This window comes from Peromyscus leucopus, chromosome 2 (assembly GCF_004664715.2).
Source record: "Peromyscus leucopus breed LL Stock chromosome 2, UCI_PerLeu_2.1, whole genome shotgun sequence".
In the NCBI taxonomy this organism is placed as follows: domain Eukaryota; kingdom Metazoa; phylum Chordata; class Mammalia; order Rodentia; family Cricetidae; genus Peromyscus; species Peromyscus leucopus.
Genome location: NC_051064.1, coordinates 115,719,800 through 115,737,511, shown reverse-complemented (window position 1 = coordinate 115,737,511; position 17,712 = coordinate 115,719,800). Strand labels below are relative to the sequence as shown.

The 17,712-nt window shown below is 37.1% G+C and overlaps 1 protein-coding gene and 1 pseudogene across 2 annotated transcripts in view; one reads left to right on the top strand and one right to left on the bottom strand.

Annotated features, from left to right (window-relative positions):
- Positions 1-281: 281 nt before the first annotated feature.
- Positions 282-17,712, bottom strand: part of LOC114707428 (selection and upkeep of intraepithelial T-cells protein 2-like) — a 40,449-nt gene continuing 23,018 nt past the window's right edge. Inside the window, exons 5-10 of one of the 2 annotated variants that reach the window (XM_037202826.1) lie at positions 15,945-16,052; positions 11,633-11,698; positions 10,483-10,590; positions 7,656-7,778; positions 6,285-6,341; positions 282-1,035 (exon numbers count right to left, since the gene is read on the bottom strand). In XM_037202826.1, coding sequence (XP_037058721.1) covers positions 899-1,035; positions 6,285-6,341; positions 7,656-7,778; positions 10,483-10,590; positions 11,633-11,698; positions 15,945-16,052 — 599 coding nt within the window. In that variant the 3' untranslated portion in view covers positions 282-898. The remainder of the gene's footprint in view (positions 1,036-6,284; positions 6,342-7,655; positions 7,779-10,482; positions 10,591-11,632; positions 11,699-15,944; positions 16,053-17,712) is intronic. The other variant, XM_037202827.1, reaches the window with a different exon arrangement.
- On the top strand, positions 1,866-2,370 carry LOC114707434 (annotated as a pseudogene).

Here is a 17,712-nt window from a genome sequence, read left to right as displayed (position 1 = left end):
AATGGTGTTGTAGATGAACTACAAAGTTGGTGCTGGAAACTGAACAACTGAAAGAGCAGGAGACCATGAAATTGTGAGGAAATGGGGGTGGGAGAAATTGGAGGGATGAGAAGGACAGAGTGAAATTGAAGGTGAGGCCTATACAACCACCAGTTCCATGAGAATGTCAATCTGTGTGAGATAAGGCAGTTTAATTTAACAAGACTCAATAGTCAGTGTTGGTTCAAACTTCAAGGATGACACCAGGTAGCTTATTTCAGCCATATTTAAGCACAATACAATTTGGAAAAATGATTTTTGGTGTTAATTAACTCAATCCCATCTGCAAAACAAAGTTAAAGACATATACATCAAAATTCTTGTAAAGTACAAGTGATATCTTCCATAAACATAGGTCTTATATATTAACTAAGGAAGTAGGTACAAGGTAAACAAAGCTCATGATAAGGGTCTGGGGGAGGACAGAGCTAGAAGTTGTTTGAGATAAACAGGCTCAAGAGTGTGAGGAAGTGGTGTGGCCTGGCCATATAGATAGCACAGAAGTCACCAGGCTATTAATCACCTTCTCTCCTAGCCTTCAGGGTGGAAAACAGGTAATACAAATCTTCCTTTGAAGAGATAACCTCATGTATTTAATATTCCTGATTTCCCTAGTGCTTTTCTGTGAACACAAGTACCTACATGTCTCCTACACCCCCCTTTTAATTTTTAAAAGAGAAAATAATGGCTGTAGTAGAGGTCAATGATACCTAGTGGCTAGTCTAACTAATATAGGCAAGCATAAGGGAATTGTAGGAATAGTTAACAGAGGGCCAAGAAAAGGGAAAACTGTCTTCTTGTGACCTCATTGTTTCTCCAAAATCTCAGCTGGGAGAGTTAAGTCTTGATGTCTCCCCAGTTATTGGCTGCTTCTTCTTCTTTTTCTTTTTCTTCTTCTCCTTCTCTCTCCCACTCCCTCTCCTCTTTCTCCTTCTCTGGGATGCTGTCTTGATTGGATACATTGAAGCAGGTGCCATTGGGAACTTTGTTCATTTTCTGGAAAGACATAAGTATAACCTTACACTGATTTTACAAGAATAGCAGGTCATTTCCATTGATTAGTTTTAGACCATTTCATTCAACACATACTTTAGGTTGTATCTCCTTTAGGGAAAAATGCTTTGGGGCAGCCAAAAAAGCATTATCCTTTAAAGTGAAAAAAATTAAAGATAACACAGCTAAATGCAGTGTAGTATAAAGGGATTTATGTGAGTGTGTATAACCCCCTTTTATTTTTAAAATCTATCATTTAAATATTTGATGATGTCATTCCACAATAGCTTGATCCTATGTATTATAAGGAATTTCAGTAACATGATTAATATTTTACAAACTGTAAAATATTTTAAAGCCTTTGTCAGTACAAGCAGGACCATTATCAATATTTAGGTGTAATGAAAGTCCTAGAAAAGAAATGTCTAAAGAGCTATTTGAGAAAGTCAAGCTTACCATGTGATACAATGGTATTTTCTTGAAGCCTCCAGAGCCCCATGTCATGTCTGGGGTAGTGTTCTGCAGCTGACTAGTTAGGAATTGGCACTGTGCATGCCTGTAGTGTATGTACTCTAAGCATGGATTTCTACACCCTTGACAGTAGAAAAGTCCTCAGACATAGACAGCCCTAGTTACAGATATGTTGATGTGAGAACCACCCACTAATTATGCACTAGAAGCTTAGGATACTGTGTAAAACACAGAATGTAAAAAGCCTTCAATACAGGACAGGCCTACCCTAACTTCCTCCTTTGCCAGAGTCTGATCACTCATGTCAGACCAAGGAAAAGCACAAAACTAAAAAAATGGCTGTGGCAGCCTTTTTCCAGTAACTCGCCAAAATGACGAACACAAAGGGAAGAGGAGGGGCACCTGCTATATGTTCTCCAGGCCTTTTAGGAAACATGGAGTTGTTCCTTTGGCCACTTATGTGTGAATCTACAAGAAAGGTGATATTGTAGACATCAAGGCAATGGGCACTGTTCAAAAAGGAATGCCTGGTAAGTGTTACCATGGCAAAACCGGAAGAGTCTACATGTCACCCAGCATGCCGTGGGCATCATTTTAAACAAGCAAGTTAAGGGCAAGATTCTTGCCAAGAGAATTAACGTGGGGATTGAGCACATCAAACACTCTAAGAGCCCAGACAGCTTCCTGAAGTGGGTGAAGGAGAACAACCAGAAGAAAAAGGAAGTCAAGGAGAAAGGCACCTGGGTTCAGCTGAAGCGCTAGCCGGCCCCACCCAGAGAAACACACTTTGTGAGGACTAAAGGGAAGGAGCCTGAGCTGCTGGAGCCCATTCCATATGAATTCATGGCCTAATGTACAAAAAGAAATGCAAGGCCTGGACTGTAAAGGGCGTTTCTTACATTTTTTTTTTTTAAAAAAGAAAGAAAACAAACACAACCTACTTAATAAACAATGGTCATTAATTTCTAAAGATTTAAGTCGAAGGCTTTTATATAATATTTAGTCTTTTTAAAATTTAGGACAGCTTTAATTTTGAACTCAAAAAGGCTTTCCTACTAAGTAAAAGGATGTTCAGAAGTACCTGAGAAATAATCACAGAAAATCATGAAGGGGAAAAGAATTTTTTTCATGCAAGCATGAAAATACATATCCAGCTGATACTGTTTTCAATCTTCCCAATACAGCAAACCTTTAATACAGTTCCTCATGTTGTGTGACCCACGACTGTAAAGTTATTTTCATTTCTACTTCATATCTGTAATTTTCTACTGTTATGAATCATAATATAAATGTGTTTTCCAATGGTTCAAGTGACCACTATGAAAGGCTTGTTCATCCCTCCAAATGGGTCATGACTGGCAAGTTAAGAATCACTGCTGTAAATGAAGCAAAAACCATGAACAATATCAAGCATAACAGTTCCATGGAGGAAGAAATTATGGGAAGGCTCTGGTTCTTACTAAATTTCAGAGACAGTCTACTGTAATAGATTCTCAGGCTGTATCAAAAATAATTTGAGGTGAAAACTCAAAATTATCTAACCGCCATTGATTGTACGTTTTGTTGAACCCCTTCCAGCCTCTGAGGGAAATTTGAGAAGTATTCGATTATGCTTGCATTCCTTGGCTACTGCATTATCCAGAAGAAATATTTTCAAAAAGAAAAGAAACGTTTTTTTGATTCCATTTTACTCTATTTTTGCTTTAAATCCTTTCCAAGCCTGTTTGCATTGTTAGTTTCCATTTATTTTTAGGTTGTGCAAAAATACAAAATTGAAAATGTAGTTTCATTGGTTGTAAATGCAAAAGAACCTGGGTGGTGTTTGAGCTCTTGGTGCATGAAAGACCTGAAATGTGTCTCCATTTCTGATGTAAAGGATAAGATAAAATTCCTTATGTTGCTAATGCTGTGATTGCACCATTGGATGGAGGTGTGACTTGACCAAGCATCAGCACGAAAAACATCTCCTACAGTCTCAGTAGCAGACAACTCTTGCACAAAACCTTTGGGGCAGTCTCCTGCCAGCAACAGGCATGGCTGCTCCTGGCTTTTGCTCCTTTTCCTTCTCCTAGGCAGGTTTTTCCTGTCTGTTTTCTCTAGAGACAGAGGTGCCAGCAGTTCAGCATTATTGTCATTTTCATTAGGGTTGGATTCATTTTTTAATTACTTTTTATTTTCAAGGCAAGGAAACTCAGCTGAACAAGCACACTTCATGTCCCATTCATGTCCATTTTCCACTTACTAGATTCTGTCTTCAAGGACCTCATTCCAAATGTTTTCATCTTTCCATTACATCCTTTCCATACTCATAACCCTTCTGCAACATAATTTACATCTCAAGTTAGACCAGTTTTCATTCTCAGTGCATTTCTATTCTTTATGTGCTAATTTATACAGGAGATCAGTTAAAATACTGAATGGCTGGGGAGCATCTAATTTAAGCAGATTGATTATATTGAGTTTTGAGTGTTGATCTGTACAATCAAGGATGGATACAATCTTTTTTTTTTGGTGTGTGGAACATATGGGATTTGTATATAACACATATACTCCTTGTCCTTTTGAAGAACCATTTGTAAAAGCATTAAAGGAGATCTCTATAGGATTTTTAGATATAATTTTAGACAATATTCATGGAGTAACTTTTAAAAAAAATCTTAAAAGGTGATCTTTCTCTTGAATATCTATAGACTTCGAGTACCATGCTAATGCTACCTGTCAATTATTATCTGTGTGGAATAAATTATCAACCTGCACTTTATTTAGTGGCACAATGATTTCTGTAGGCTCTTTACCAGTAAGTTGTTTAAGATGTGTTCTTCCCAACATTATCAAGTCTATAATTTCTTTTAATAAGGAGTTACAAATTGTTGTGGAAATTTTGACGTAATATCTATATATGATGGATTTGGAGACAGGGTTTCTCTGTGTAGTCTTGTCTGTCCTGAAACTTGTTCTGTAAATAAGACTGGCCTTGAACTCACAGAGATTTGCCTGCTCCTGCCTCCTGGTTGCTGGGATAAAAGGCTTGTGCTACCACCCCCCCACACACCATGCAAATTTTTATAATACCACTACTTGTTGATAAACAATTCCGTGGGTGATGATGAGGAAGGAAGGGTAAGTGATTGATAAGGATGTGAGGGATTGATTTGTGAGCTATCATTTTAGTAGTAGCATTATCTAAAGCTAATGACTCACTCTGCTTTTAGTGTTGTGTTGGTGGAATTTAACTGAAAGTTTCTGGAAAGCAACTTAAAGAGTGTTGCCAAAGTACCCAACTGACATGAACCAAACTTTTTGTTGTTGTTGTTGATTTTTTTGAGACAGGGTTTCTCTGTGTAGTTTTGGTGTCTGCCCTGAATCTCTCTCTGTAGACCAGGCTGGCCTGGAACTCACAGAGATCTGTCTGGCTCCGCCTCCTGAGTGCAATGATTAAAGGCATGTGCCACCACTGCCCGGCCCAAACTTTTTTGTAAGTAATTGATGGTACATTTTGGGGTAGTTTTAAGCTGAGAGGATAGTAGAGAATTTGTTGTTGAGTAATAATACATCCTAAATAACTATAAGGTGATTGCTTCTGTATATGGAGCTATATTTAAATTTTGCTCTTTTAGTTTGTCCACCATAAAAGTTAAGCACTCTTTTAAGTATTGACTAGATGGTCAGGAGAAGAGAATGTCATCCATATAAGGAAAGATCAATACCTCAGGAAATTTAATCAGCACTGGAATAAGTGCTTTATGTACATAATATTGATATATAGTGTACTATTTTCTTTCTGCTGTTGTAAAACTTTCCACAGATATCAGGTTACTGGCTATTGATTGCTTAACGTAGGAAAAGAGAATGTAAACTCTTCCTTATCATCAGGATGTGAAGAAATAGAGAAAAAGCAATCTTTTAAGTCAAGTATAATAATTAATGTCCTTGAAGAAACATAGTAGGAGTAGGGACCCTGACTGCAGGATACCCATTGTTCTCATAGTAATATTTCTGTCCCTGAGATCATGTAATAGTCAAACTTTATTTTTTAACTTGTTGTGAATTACAAAAACAGGGGACTTTCAAGGACCAACTGAAGAGTCTATATGTCCTAGCTACAATTTTTTCTGTACTATACTTTGGGACTGTTTTAACTTTTCCCTAAGGGACAGTTGATCAACCTACCATGTCATTCCTAATGTGAGGGAAAACAAAAAGCTAAGCACTGGGGACAGCTGAGCCAGGGAGATCAGGTGAGGGTTATGGAACCCTGCCTGCTACTCCTTGGAACTCAGATGTTGCAACAGATGCTGATCTGGCTGGACCTAAGCAGTGGAAAAGGATACCTTGCCAAGACATGCAAGATATATCCTGGAGAGACTCCCCCACCCCTCTTCCCTCCTCTTAAAATGATCTTCCTGAGCGGGTCCAAGCAAAACACTACTGTATTCCAGCTTCCAAAATAATTAACAGGGATGTTATTTCACCTTTCATGAGCTCTCTTAACGTTAGCACCTATGTGCTTCCAATTAACAAGATCTATGGTTGCTTGTTTAGGAAACCAAGGATTGAATTTTACAAAGTTGTAGAACTGTTGCTCTGATTAGTTTGCTCCTCTGGATCTTAACAGACATTTCAATAATTGTATAAAATGCTTTGTCACAAAGGACTGAGAAGAAACCATGTTTAATTCTCTTAGTTGTGGTTATGACCCCTGATGAGAGGACCAAATTCCTATCGCCTGCTTCTATTTAAGGAAAAAAATGCTTAACTCCTCTGAGGGTCCAGTTCCTTACTTTGAGTGTCAGTTTTTGGGATGGGGTCTTTATCACCATGGCCAGCAGAGTGTTCATCTGTGTGAGATAAGAAGGCAGTTTGGTTCAACAAGACTCAGTAGCTGGTGTTGGTTCAAACTTCGAGAGTCTGACACCAGGTAGCTTATTTCAGGCATGTGTAAGGGTAGCACACATTGTAAAAAAGTTTCCCAGTGATAATTAACTCAATCTCATGTGAACAACAAACCTAGCAACATGATTACATCAAAATTCTTGTAAAATACAAGTGACATCTTCCATAAAGATAGGTTCTATACATTAACTAAGGAAGAAGATTCAATGTAAACAAACTCATGATAAGGGCCTGTTGGAGGACAGAGCTATAGACTGACTGAGATAAACAGGTTCAAGATAAGAGTCTGGGGGAGCTGGTGTGACCTGGCCATACAGATAGCACAGAGGTCTCCAGGCTGTTATTAATAACCTCCTTTCCCAGCCTCAAGGTGGAAAACAGGTAATATATATCTCCCTCGAAGAAATAATCTTGTGTCTTTAATATTTCTGCTTCCCCTAGTGCTTATCTGTGAGCACAAGTACCTGTATTCTCCTACAGGAAATGGCATAAATGAAGTACTCATACATGAAATTCTCAAAACAAGTAATTTAAAAAATAGCAGCAAATGCCCTTAACTGATAAGTTACATCTCCAGCCTCATGTACATATATTTCTAATGGAATATTTTAGGACTGTATGTTATTGATAAACCACAAGAATCTATTATGGAAGTTTTTCTTCTTGGGTTATCAGTTCTATACTCTTATCTATGTCCATATAAAAATATGTTTACACAATAAAGATGAGTCTTTTAGCTTTAGTCATGAGTTAGAGGATGCTTCAAAGATATAGTCTTCATGAACATAGCTTTTAAATGTTGATGGTTTGGTCTCTAGTGGCTGTTACATGGTTTTAAAAGAGAAAACTATTAAAATTTAAGTGAATGTTTGTATTCTTTAAAATTTCAGCTCCAAATGTTAGAATTCAAGTTTTTAAAAACAATGCAGTCTTCCAAAGAGCTCAGTCAACAAAGGCTTTCCAGGATGTGTGGATAAAATAACTGCCTTCCCAAAAGTACCTTGGAGGGTTATCATAATTGTGTAATAAGAGCTGGGGCAGGCATTGTTGTGTAAGGCACCAATAATCATACCAGTGAAAGCCCCAATAGTCCCAAGAAGGAGGCTATAATCTACCAGCCTTTATATAACACACAGTTCTTCATTTGCATTTTCTTATAGTTACTGAGACAAAAGGACTGGACAGGTCACCTTCTAGACATCTGAGTATCAGTCACATGAACCAGATCTTCTGAGTTGCCACCATTCCATCATATTTACCTTGCAATCTGAAGTAAATAATTGAAACGAGCTTGATGATGAACACTATCATCACATACAGGATCACACTAATATCTTCCAACCATAAAGTGTCCAATTCAAAATGTGGATCTGAAACTGGAACTGGGAAAAGAGGAAAAAGTCAGGACAGTTACAGCCAACAGAGCAAGGCTAGATTGCACATGAAAGGTAGCTTTGCTTTTCAGGTTCCTGTTGCTCCATGCCTCCTACATGTACAAGAACAATCAAGAATTTGGCCTACTGGATTTTAGAGATGAGCATGTTTTTGTCAATACTATAAGAGGTTATGAGGAAACAGGTATGTAGCAGGTTTTCTTGGACTGTTAGCCCCCAAATCATGAGCTAGGGGTGTATTATTTATGAATGCACAATCTTAGTTTAGGCTTGTCCCAGTACCTCTTATAACTTATTTTAACTTGTTTCTCTTCTTCTACATTTTGCCTCTGGAGATTTTTTCCTTTCTTTCATTCTGTACATTCTATTTTTCTGCTTCTTCTGTGTCTGGCTAGCTGGAAGCTACTTGGCTAGCTGACCCTGGGCATCTCCCTTTCTTTCTCCTTCATTCTTTCTTGAGCCTAGATTTCTCCTCTTACTTATTCTCTCTGCCTGCCAGCCCAGCCTATCCCTCTACTGTCTAGTGATTGGCCTTCAGTTTTTTTTTTAGAGCAATCAGGCAGGCAAGGTGAAAGAGCAACACATATTTACATAGTTAAACAATTATTATATAACATAAATGTATGCAAGACATCTTTAAACAATTAAATAAATATTCTATTCCACAACACAGGTACCCATTCTCCTCAAGCAGCATGGCTCTTGCTCTTTGTAGTCTATCTGAAGAGCACATGGATAGATTATGTTTTCATCTGTTTTATTTAGTGGTGAGGCTCCTTAAGAGTTCTAGGACAAATAGAGTATAGTGAAACAGAACGTGCATAGATGATTAGGATCTGTGAAACAGAAGAGGCTATTTAATTCTGAAGCATAGTATTCCCTGGGAAACATGTTCTCTCCTTCCTCATCTTCCTCTTTGTCTTCACATTCTAGCTGCTACACATGTTTCCTGATACCCATCTGTACCATTTCCTCTCTTACCAGGGGTATCTGCTCAAGACTCACTTATTGACAGTTTATATCCTTGTGAAGAAGGAAGTTTGGTATCTTCCCATCTACCCCCAAAAAATCACCCTCCAATGTAGGACACTCAATGCATTATCTGAAAAACTTCAGGTAAGGAATAATTTCATGGTCCTCCTCAGGTTTGTGGCTATCTCTGAAATGAAACTGAGACAGATTCATACGAGAAAAGACTAACAGATGTATTTCATCAAAATTCTATATTAATTTATAAATTTACCACTAGCCATTTTCTACTTTGTAGTTTGGTAAAATTAAATATATTTATATTGTACAACTTTCATCACCATTCATCTCTGTAAATGCTTTTATTAAAAATTAAATTGAAATTCTATATCCATAAAACAATAATTCCATCTCTTCTCATACTTCTACCTCCTGTAAACCTCCACTCTACCTTCTATATATAACATCTTGGCCTCATAATTGTGGAATCACACAGTGTCTTTTTATGACTAGAATGTTCTTCTGAATATAAGGCCCTAAAACTCATTTATGTAGATAACATATTGCTCAATTTGCAATTTACTCTCATTTGTCTTAAGGCTATTGGTATGTTCATTTTACAGGAGAAAATGAATGAAAACTCTAAAGAGTTCAGTCCAGCCTTGTCATTCTGCATTATGATTTGGGGCTATAGTTCTGGCTTACTATACTGCAGCAGTTCTCAACCTGTGGGTCACAACCATCAGCAAACACATATTTCCAATAGTCTTAGGAATCCACAACCACAAATTTATTTTTGTTGCTTCTTTATAACTATAATTTTGCCACTGTGCATTGTTTCAGTTTCTAAGACTACCAGAAATACATGTTTTCTGATGGTTGAGAATTGCTGCAGTATAAAGGACCACTTTATCTCATTGTTTTGTGTCTTGTGTAATAATTTCCAAAAGAACCTTAAAGATAAAAGGGATGACAACCCATTTCAAATACGTTTAATGTGTGTGCCCATATGCAAGTTGTGGGGTCATACACTGAGGCATAGGGCAACCTACAAATGGCCACACTTCCAAAGAAAACTGACTCACCCTTCTGAGCATCCATTAACTGTTAATAGCTTCTCAGCTAATGTTGGAGCCTCAGAAGCTCCTGTTACTTCAGTGCAGGAACTTTTAACATGTTTGATCTAGACTCAAAAGTTTAAGACAATTGAACTAGTGAGATGGCTCAGCAGTTAAGAGCACTGACTGCTCATTCAGAGGACCTGGGTTCAAATCCCAGAACCCACCTGCTGACTACTAACCATTTGGGCAATCTAACAGGCACTAGGCATGAAGGTGAAATACCCATACACATAAATAAAATTTAAGTTGATAAGAAGTTTAAGATACTTAAAACTTATTATTATTATCTCCTTTGTGCTAAAAGTATAAAGCAATCAGAACAGCTTAACTGGGAAAAGATGACTGCTGAATTTGTGCAAAAAAATTATGAATTTGGAAGAAATTGTTTCTCATGGAGCAAAATAATCAGCTGCATCTACTATTAAGCTTAAAAAATTCAGGGTTCTGTATCTACACATTGTGGCATGTGTTCTCATGGTCTATTGACCCTGTATAATAGTTCAGTCAACAATCACTCTTCTGTTGCTGAATGTCTTACTGGGCAGTTGGGAAGGTGGGAAAAGACTTCTACAAGATGTCCCCAGCATCTGGCTTTCACATACCTCTTGGTTTTAGATGCAAAATGAGAATGACTCCTATAATTGCAACCATTGAAATCACGAATAAAATTGCACTCTTTTTCCAAGGACTATTTATCACAGAGCAGCTACCTAAAGAAAGAAAATTTTATTATTACTAGATATTTGTGTAGAGGCACTTTACATTGGAAAAAAATACATCCAGAAAGCAAGAGCTATTGTGTGTGTGTGTTATTTTAAAGTTGTGTTTTAAATTTTTTCTTTTAATTTTGAAATTATAATATAATTCCATCATTTCCCCCTTCCGTTTCTAAAGGGACAATTTCCAGGGTGATTTGGAAATCAATAGAGAGGGTAATATTAGGGTACTCATGTAAGAGCTTTAAAAAAATCTTTCTCCTTGTGTTCATAGAAGAAGAAAGATTTAGGGTTGGTATATAATAGGATGGTAGTAAAGGGGATAGCTGTTTTTAACGTGGGACAGGTTTGGGATTGAGACTTAGAAGGCCCAGAGGAAAGTAGCTAACCTTTACTCTATATCATTTGTCATAAGTAGGCATTACTAACAGCAAGAGACAGAGGTATATATTTCTTATTGTCATTTTTTTTTCTGGGTTTGAAAGAGACTAAAAAGAGGACAGGTCTGAAGACTTCTTAACTGCCTGAGAGACCTTAATTTCCATAATGTGAGAATTTACTGCTATGAGTAGTTTCCATTCTTCTCCTAGAGAGTTATAGTCACTTTGGTGGTTTGAATGAGAATGGCCCCCAGAGGCTCATCTATAGTTGTCCTCAGTTGTTGGAATTTTCAGGAAGGATTAAGAGGTATGGTCTGGTTACAGGAGGTGTTTCACTGGGTGAAGGCTTTGAGGTTTCAAAAGATTTCCTCCATCCCCCCCAACATCTTATTTGCAAATAAAGATATAAAAATCTTGGGTCATATCAATAAAAATAAAACTTCTGAGACAATTAATCTCTACAGGGTATCTAGCACAGAAAGAGTTTTGAATTTGTGGCTTTCTGATGAGTGGGCCCTCCCTATGAACCAACAAAAGAAGTTGGAAATGGCAGCTGTTTCATTCAGATAGCAGTGTTCACAAGAGCAGCTAGAAATGTAATAAAGAAAAATCAGATACTTCAGAAACATACAAAAACATTCATATCCAATCCTTACGTGATGGAAATACTGCATCCATTGGAGGTGATTTAGAGGGACTGGTTGTACTTCTGAGATTTAGAGCTATGGCAAAAAACGGGTATGAGTTTGAGAATTTTGATTTTTATTGGTGCATGTTCATCAGAATTAGTGATGAATTTCTTTAAAATATTTTCAGTCAGATATATCATAACCATTGGAAATATCCCCCAAATCTTTTGTCTCCCCTCAATTTAGTATTCCTCATCTCCCAAACAATTATTTCTTTTACACTCACTTCACACATCTTTAAAAAGTTTCTTGTGTCTATATAAACTATAATCCCCAAAGGAAGAAAATTGTGTTATCTGTATTTCTGAGTTATATTAGTTAAAAAATATCAGTTTTCTGGTTCATTCACTTTATGTCCTACCAATGACAATTCTATTCTTTATACTTGAATAAAACTCCACTATGCATGCATACCACATTCTCACATATTTTTATCTACTCCTTTGTTCTCATACATCAATACTGATCTCATACTTGGCTACTTTGAGAAATGCTATAATAAATCATGCTGTATAATTATCTCAGTTGTATGGTGACTTGGAGTCTTTGAGAGTATATGCCCAGGACAGGTAATACGGGGGCATATCAGAGTTCTGTTTTGAGGTCTCCAAGGTATCTTGCTGTATACATTGTCATGGGGAGAAGTGAACAAATAACAATCCCATATATGATGTCTACAATAGAACAAAGAAATTATTTCACCAAGTCCAGTTTGGTGGATCAGTGAGTTTCCTGGGATTACTTGCAGGACCATGGCTGACCCAAGGGTAACTGTATAACTAAAGGATCATTCTCAGTATGAATGGTGAGTCATGAAAATTGCTTCCCTGGAGCTCTATGCTCAACTTACAGGCAACTTCCACTGAAAAGCTTTTCTCCCTAGAAGTTGTTTACTGATTTTGTAAGCAATATTGAAGATGTGAGTCATGATATTCGTAAGTTGTGTGAGCTTTCTGATCCCTTTAAGTTTCCTTAGCTTCCTAAGTGTATGAGTCTTCCTTCACTCTCTAGGAAGAGTTTTTTTCTAGTTAAAGGAAAGAGCTACACAATACTCCACACCTTTCCCCAGCTCTTATATTCTTTTAATTCACTCTTATGGCATTTTCTGATCTTTGGAGAGAGTTGTCTATTATTATTTCTTTATGGCTGAGATTTGAGTCACTTGTTATAGCAAAAGCCACTGATTCCCAGGAGCTTGGACAGTTACAAGTCTCCACAGAGACTGCAAAAGAAAAATTTCCATCTACATTCTAGTAGCAGAAGTACTCTATGGATAGAAACACTTGTGTTTAGTTTGCAATTTGTAGGGCATTTCATGACTGTTTATGAAAACAATACTATTCTACATAGCATTGTCTGGTGCTATGAAAGCCAGCAGTTAGGGAGGGAGCTTCCAGCTCTGCCCTCTCCTGATATTTATGTTATATAACAAAAGGGTTCAGTGTCTTTAGCAACAAGTGCTATCATTTAGTTTTGTCAAAACCAACAGCAGTTGAAATAGCCCTTGTGATTTGTGAAGACTTAGGACTTTATTGGCTTCAATGGCTTTCTACAGACTTAGTATTCCTATGACAATGAGAATTTCATCTAATATCCTTTTGGCTCCTATCAGTGTCTTTTTTTTTTTTTTTTACTTACACATGGGTGCTTGCAAAAATCTCCTTAACTGTTGTTTTCCCAAATGCTATTTAAAATTTTTGAGATACGTGTGAGTTAGCCTTACCCAGTGAAATCTCTTTTACAGATGGTAGACAAGGTCTTTAAAGGCTCACTACTGTTCACTTCAAGCAAGAGTCAATTGATTCTAGAGAGGTAAAAGAACACTAACAGAGAAACATGAGCTAGGATGAATATAGCATGAAAAGGCCCCATCATTTGTATCAATTATTTCATTATAAAAAGCAACGCTGGTACAAAGTGAATGTAGAGGAGGGACTACCCATCTAGCCCACTACAATCCAATAATATTCCATAATGCATCTGGCATCCACTTCTTGGGATGCTGCTATTGCACAGGTCCTGTGGATCTTTCTACACTTGATGATCCCAGGCTGTACTATTTGTGCTGCTCATCATGGTTCAGGGTTAAGGAAGAACAGGGTAATAGCCTTCGGTGCCTACTGCTGCAGCTGGCTCCCTCATTCTGACCATCTCTGAGCCATCACCACATCCCTGTTTCTTCATGAGCCATATCTGAATATTGAAAAATTATAGATGAAAATCTTCACTTGTAGTTTACTTATTTCATGGGAGAAACATGCATCACATATTCTTGCAGAGGATAATTGCCCATATCTATGATAAGATCAATAGTATTCTTAGGCTATTTTATAATTTATGCCTTCAATGAATTGTTTCTTAGGGTTAAGGCCTTCTAGAAGCTCACTGGTATATAGCATTTGATAATTTGAGGAAAATTTCCCCTAACATTCCAGTTATCACATTTTCCTTTGATTGAACCTAGCAGACCGTTTTGTCTACAACTTCCCCTGTTTTTCATATATTCATTGCATTAGCCCTTTAACAACCCAATTTAATTATCAATTTAAATTCAGATCTGTCAAAGCCTCTTCTGCCTCACAGAAATCACATCCCACCATGGGGCTCAGCAAAGATTTTTAAGTTCCAGACTAGGAGCTGAGTTAACTTTTTCTTTGAATTTTCTACAAACAGATTCAAACTAGCCTGGTAAACTGGGCACTGATACCACCTCCTGTATACAAAATTTCTTTGGTGATGCCTATCCTTCTTCTATTGTCTTCAAATCCCTGATACTTTTAGTAATCTTGGTTTGAGACAGTTAAGTGTTCCCAATGTCTTCTGTGAGTCAGTTCATCTAGACTGATGTCCTTGTATTGCTTCAGGTAATGCAGGATGGATAGTTACTTTACTGTTTCTCTAGTTCTGTGATACCTACATTGTCCCATTTGCTCCCATATCCCACAGCTTCATAATCTGGGTTCAGATAAATTCATCTTGTTTTAAAGTCTTCCCAATTTTAAGCCATTCAGATTTCAGTCAACCATAATTTCATTGACTTCCTCTCCTGATACTGAAAATCATACTTGATGGGTATATTCTATCATCATTATCTCAAATTCTTTCTCCAAATCACTTGATTTCTTACAGTGGCTTCTAAGGTTTTTTTTGTTCCAAGGGAGGGCTCCTTAGCAAAGATCTAACCCATTTCCTCCTTCTACCTGTAACACTGACATTGCACATTGACATCTTCTCATCCTCCCTTTGTTTCTCTTTTCCTGTCAAATCTGAGACTAGTGTGGAGAATAGCAACATCCTTATGTCTTTCAATATATTCATCCCTCACTCATGTGACAAAATTCTTTCTGGGCACACAGATGAGCCATATCACCCACAACAAAGGCATGTGAATGCTGACAGAGCTTTCTTATAAAATATGTATGAGTTACTTTCAGAGATTGCAATATATAGTCCACCAGGCATCTGGGGTACATCTCCATACTTACATGAAGCAGACTCCATTCATCAATGAGGCATTCTACCTGATGTCATATAAAGGAAGATGTCAACACTAAGAACATTCCTCCTAAAGGATGCTCTACACTCAGGTATCTCAGCATTAGTTGCATGATTTATGATTATCACTGTGAGCGTGCAACTGTTATTACAGAAAACAGGCTAATTATCCCATATCATATAGGAAAAGGTATTGATATTGATACTGACCTAAGTAGATGCCTTACCCTCAGAATGATCAGCCTCAAATTGCCTATTATACATGCTGGGCAACCATTCCTACACAACATTTCCTGGGTAGACAGAAACAAAAGCTTATTCGCTTAAACAGGGCACCCATGACAGACCAAAGACTCCATGTGAATGATTAGTAAATGAATGAGTTTATTTGAGATTATTTACAAGGTAATGGGTAAGTTGTTACTTGCTTGAGCCTGACTGATTCAAAGATAGGTAGCTATATTAGTAAATGGCTCATTCCAGCATAGGTGATAAGATCCATGTTACATCTTTACACTCCCTGGTCAACTTGGATGTCAGTCACCAAAGGTAAAAGAGGTTTCAACTTGACTAAAGGCAGCACCACCTTTTCTAAAAAGCATTGTGAGAAATTCCACCAGCAAAAGCAGAGAATGTGTGACTGAAAAGTGGGAAAGGTCCTATATAACATGTGACCCAAGAGTTATGGACTTCCTGGGTACACTGGCTTGGGAAGCAATGATTGGATAGCTTTAGCTATGTCCTCTTCTTCCACTTTTGTTACACACCACTCAAACCTACTTACCACATGTGAGACGTTGCTGAACACAGGAAGTCAAGAGGAAGGGTACCAGCACAAGTGCTATTATACTCAGAATCCACATCCAAATACTTCTCCATGAAAACAGTTCACCTGTAATGTGAGTGACAAATCTTATCACTGAGAACACTTGGCTTGTACTAACTAGTTAAGAATAGTGACTCATCTCAAGCTTGTTAACATTCTACTACCTTGGAATATTAGGTCTAGGCAAGTATAGAGAGCAGTTGTGATGGGTTGGGTAAAGAGCAGGCCATGTCCAGAGTCAAAATAAGTTGGACATGATTTAGAGTGAGGCTGATGAAAATGTATGTGGAGGCCACTTCTCTCATTTCTTCCCATCCATCCTGCCTCATAAACTTCCTAGGTGAAAAGGAAGAGGCAGAGCTAAATCTTCCCCAATGCTCAGATGCAGGCTTCCAAGGAGAATTATAAAGTCAGTTCAACTCAGTGCTGCAGTACTCATGTCTGAAGTACCATACTATGTGTCATGCTCTATTCAGTGCACTCATCTCATTGGATCTGGGACTACTGTTCCTGAATATATCTGGTGACTTAAGTTTGTGTAAGTGTTTCTTTGCTCTAGTTCATATGAATTTTCACATCTTTCTTCCCAGATAAAAATTCTACACCATCTAAAACATGTCATTGTGTCTAGCAGGAGGCTATTTAGAGACCACCAAGAATTCTCCTACATCATTTTGAATGTTTGTTTGTTGTGATTTAAACCTGTACTGAGCTGTTACTGTCATACATGTAATTCTCAGGTATTAGTCTCTGAGATAAGCTCTCATGCCTTGTAACCCAGTGAGCTCCAAATGGAACTTTGCCCACTTGCCAGTCATTCAGTAATGAATTCCTGCATGATTAAATTTGATTATGATCTTTTCTTTGTCATCAAACTTAATTTTTGTATGTTGTGAACACAAAACTTTGTGTTTATTGCAATTATTTTAATACATGTTGTTTAGAGTTCATAAAAACTTAAGGAAAGTATTAGATCATAAAATATACATTTTGTTACTCAATGAAGTTGTAATAAGTTAACAAATATTTCAATTTTTACCTTTCCATATATATATGCACATATACATATATATACACACATATATATATGTATATATATATATATATATCAAATTAGTGGTGTTTAAATCCTTTTGAAAGTCTCTTCTAGAAGCTATCTGTTTTATTTCATGGATAGATACCAATACTAATGCATGCTTGCAACACATTCTTTTGCTTTTATTTAATTCCTTTAAAGTATCATGTTTTGTTTGTTTAATTACAATGTGACACCACATATTTGAAGCAGTTGGGTGGGTTAGTATATAAAATCACCAAGGATTTATTTATTTTTTAGAAAGGATACAGATACAGAGAAATAGCATAATAATACAATTGCACAATAGATGAACATGGGACTAATAAGAAAGGAAGCAAAGTTAAACTAGTAAGGAACAGGCACCACCAGGTGAGTGAGGCAGGCAGGTTGTATGCTTCAGGTTGGCCAGCAAGATAATACTTATGAGGAAATGAGATTTGAATATGGAATTGAAGGAAGTAAGAAAGTTAGTTGAATTACATTATGCTGGAAGAAGAAACAACTAGAGAAAAAATTTGAAGGTAGAGCTCATCTACATGGATGTTTGAATAGAGGAAGTAGAGAAGGAGAACATTGGGAGGTGAGGCCATGAAGGAAACAGAGACACAGATAACTGAAAAAAAAATGAGGATGTTTAACTATAACTAA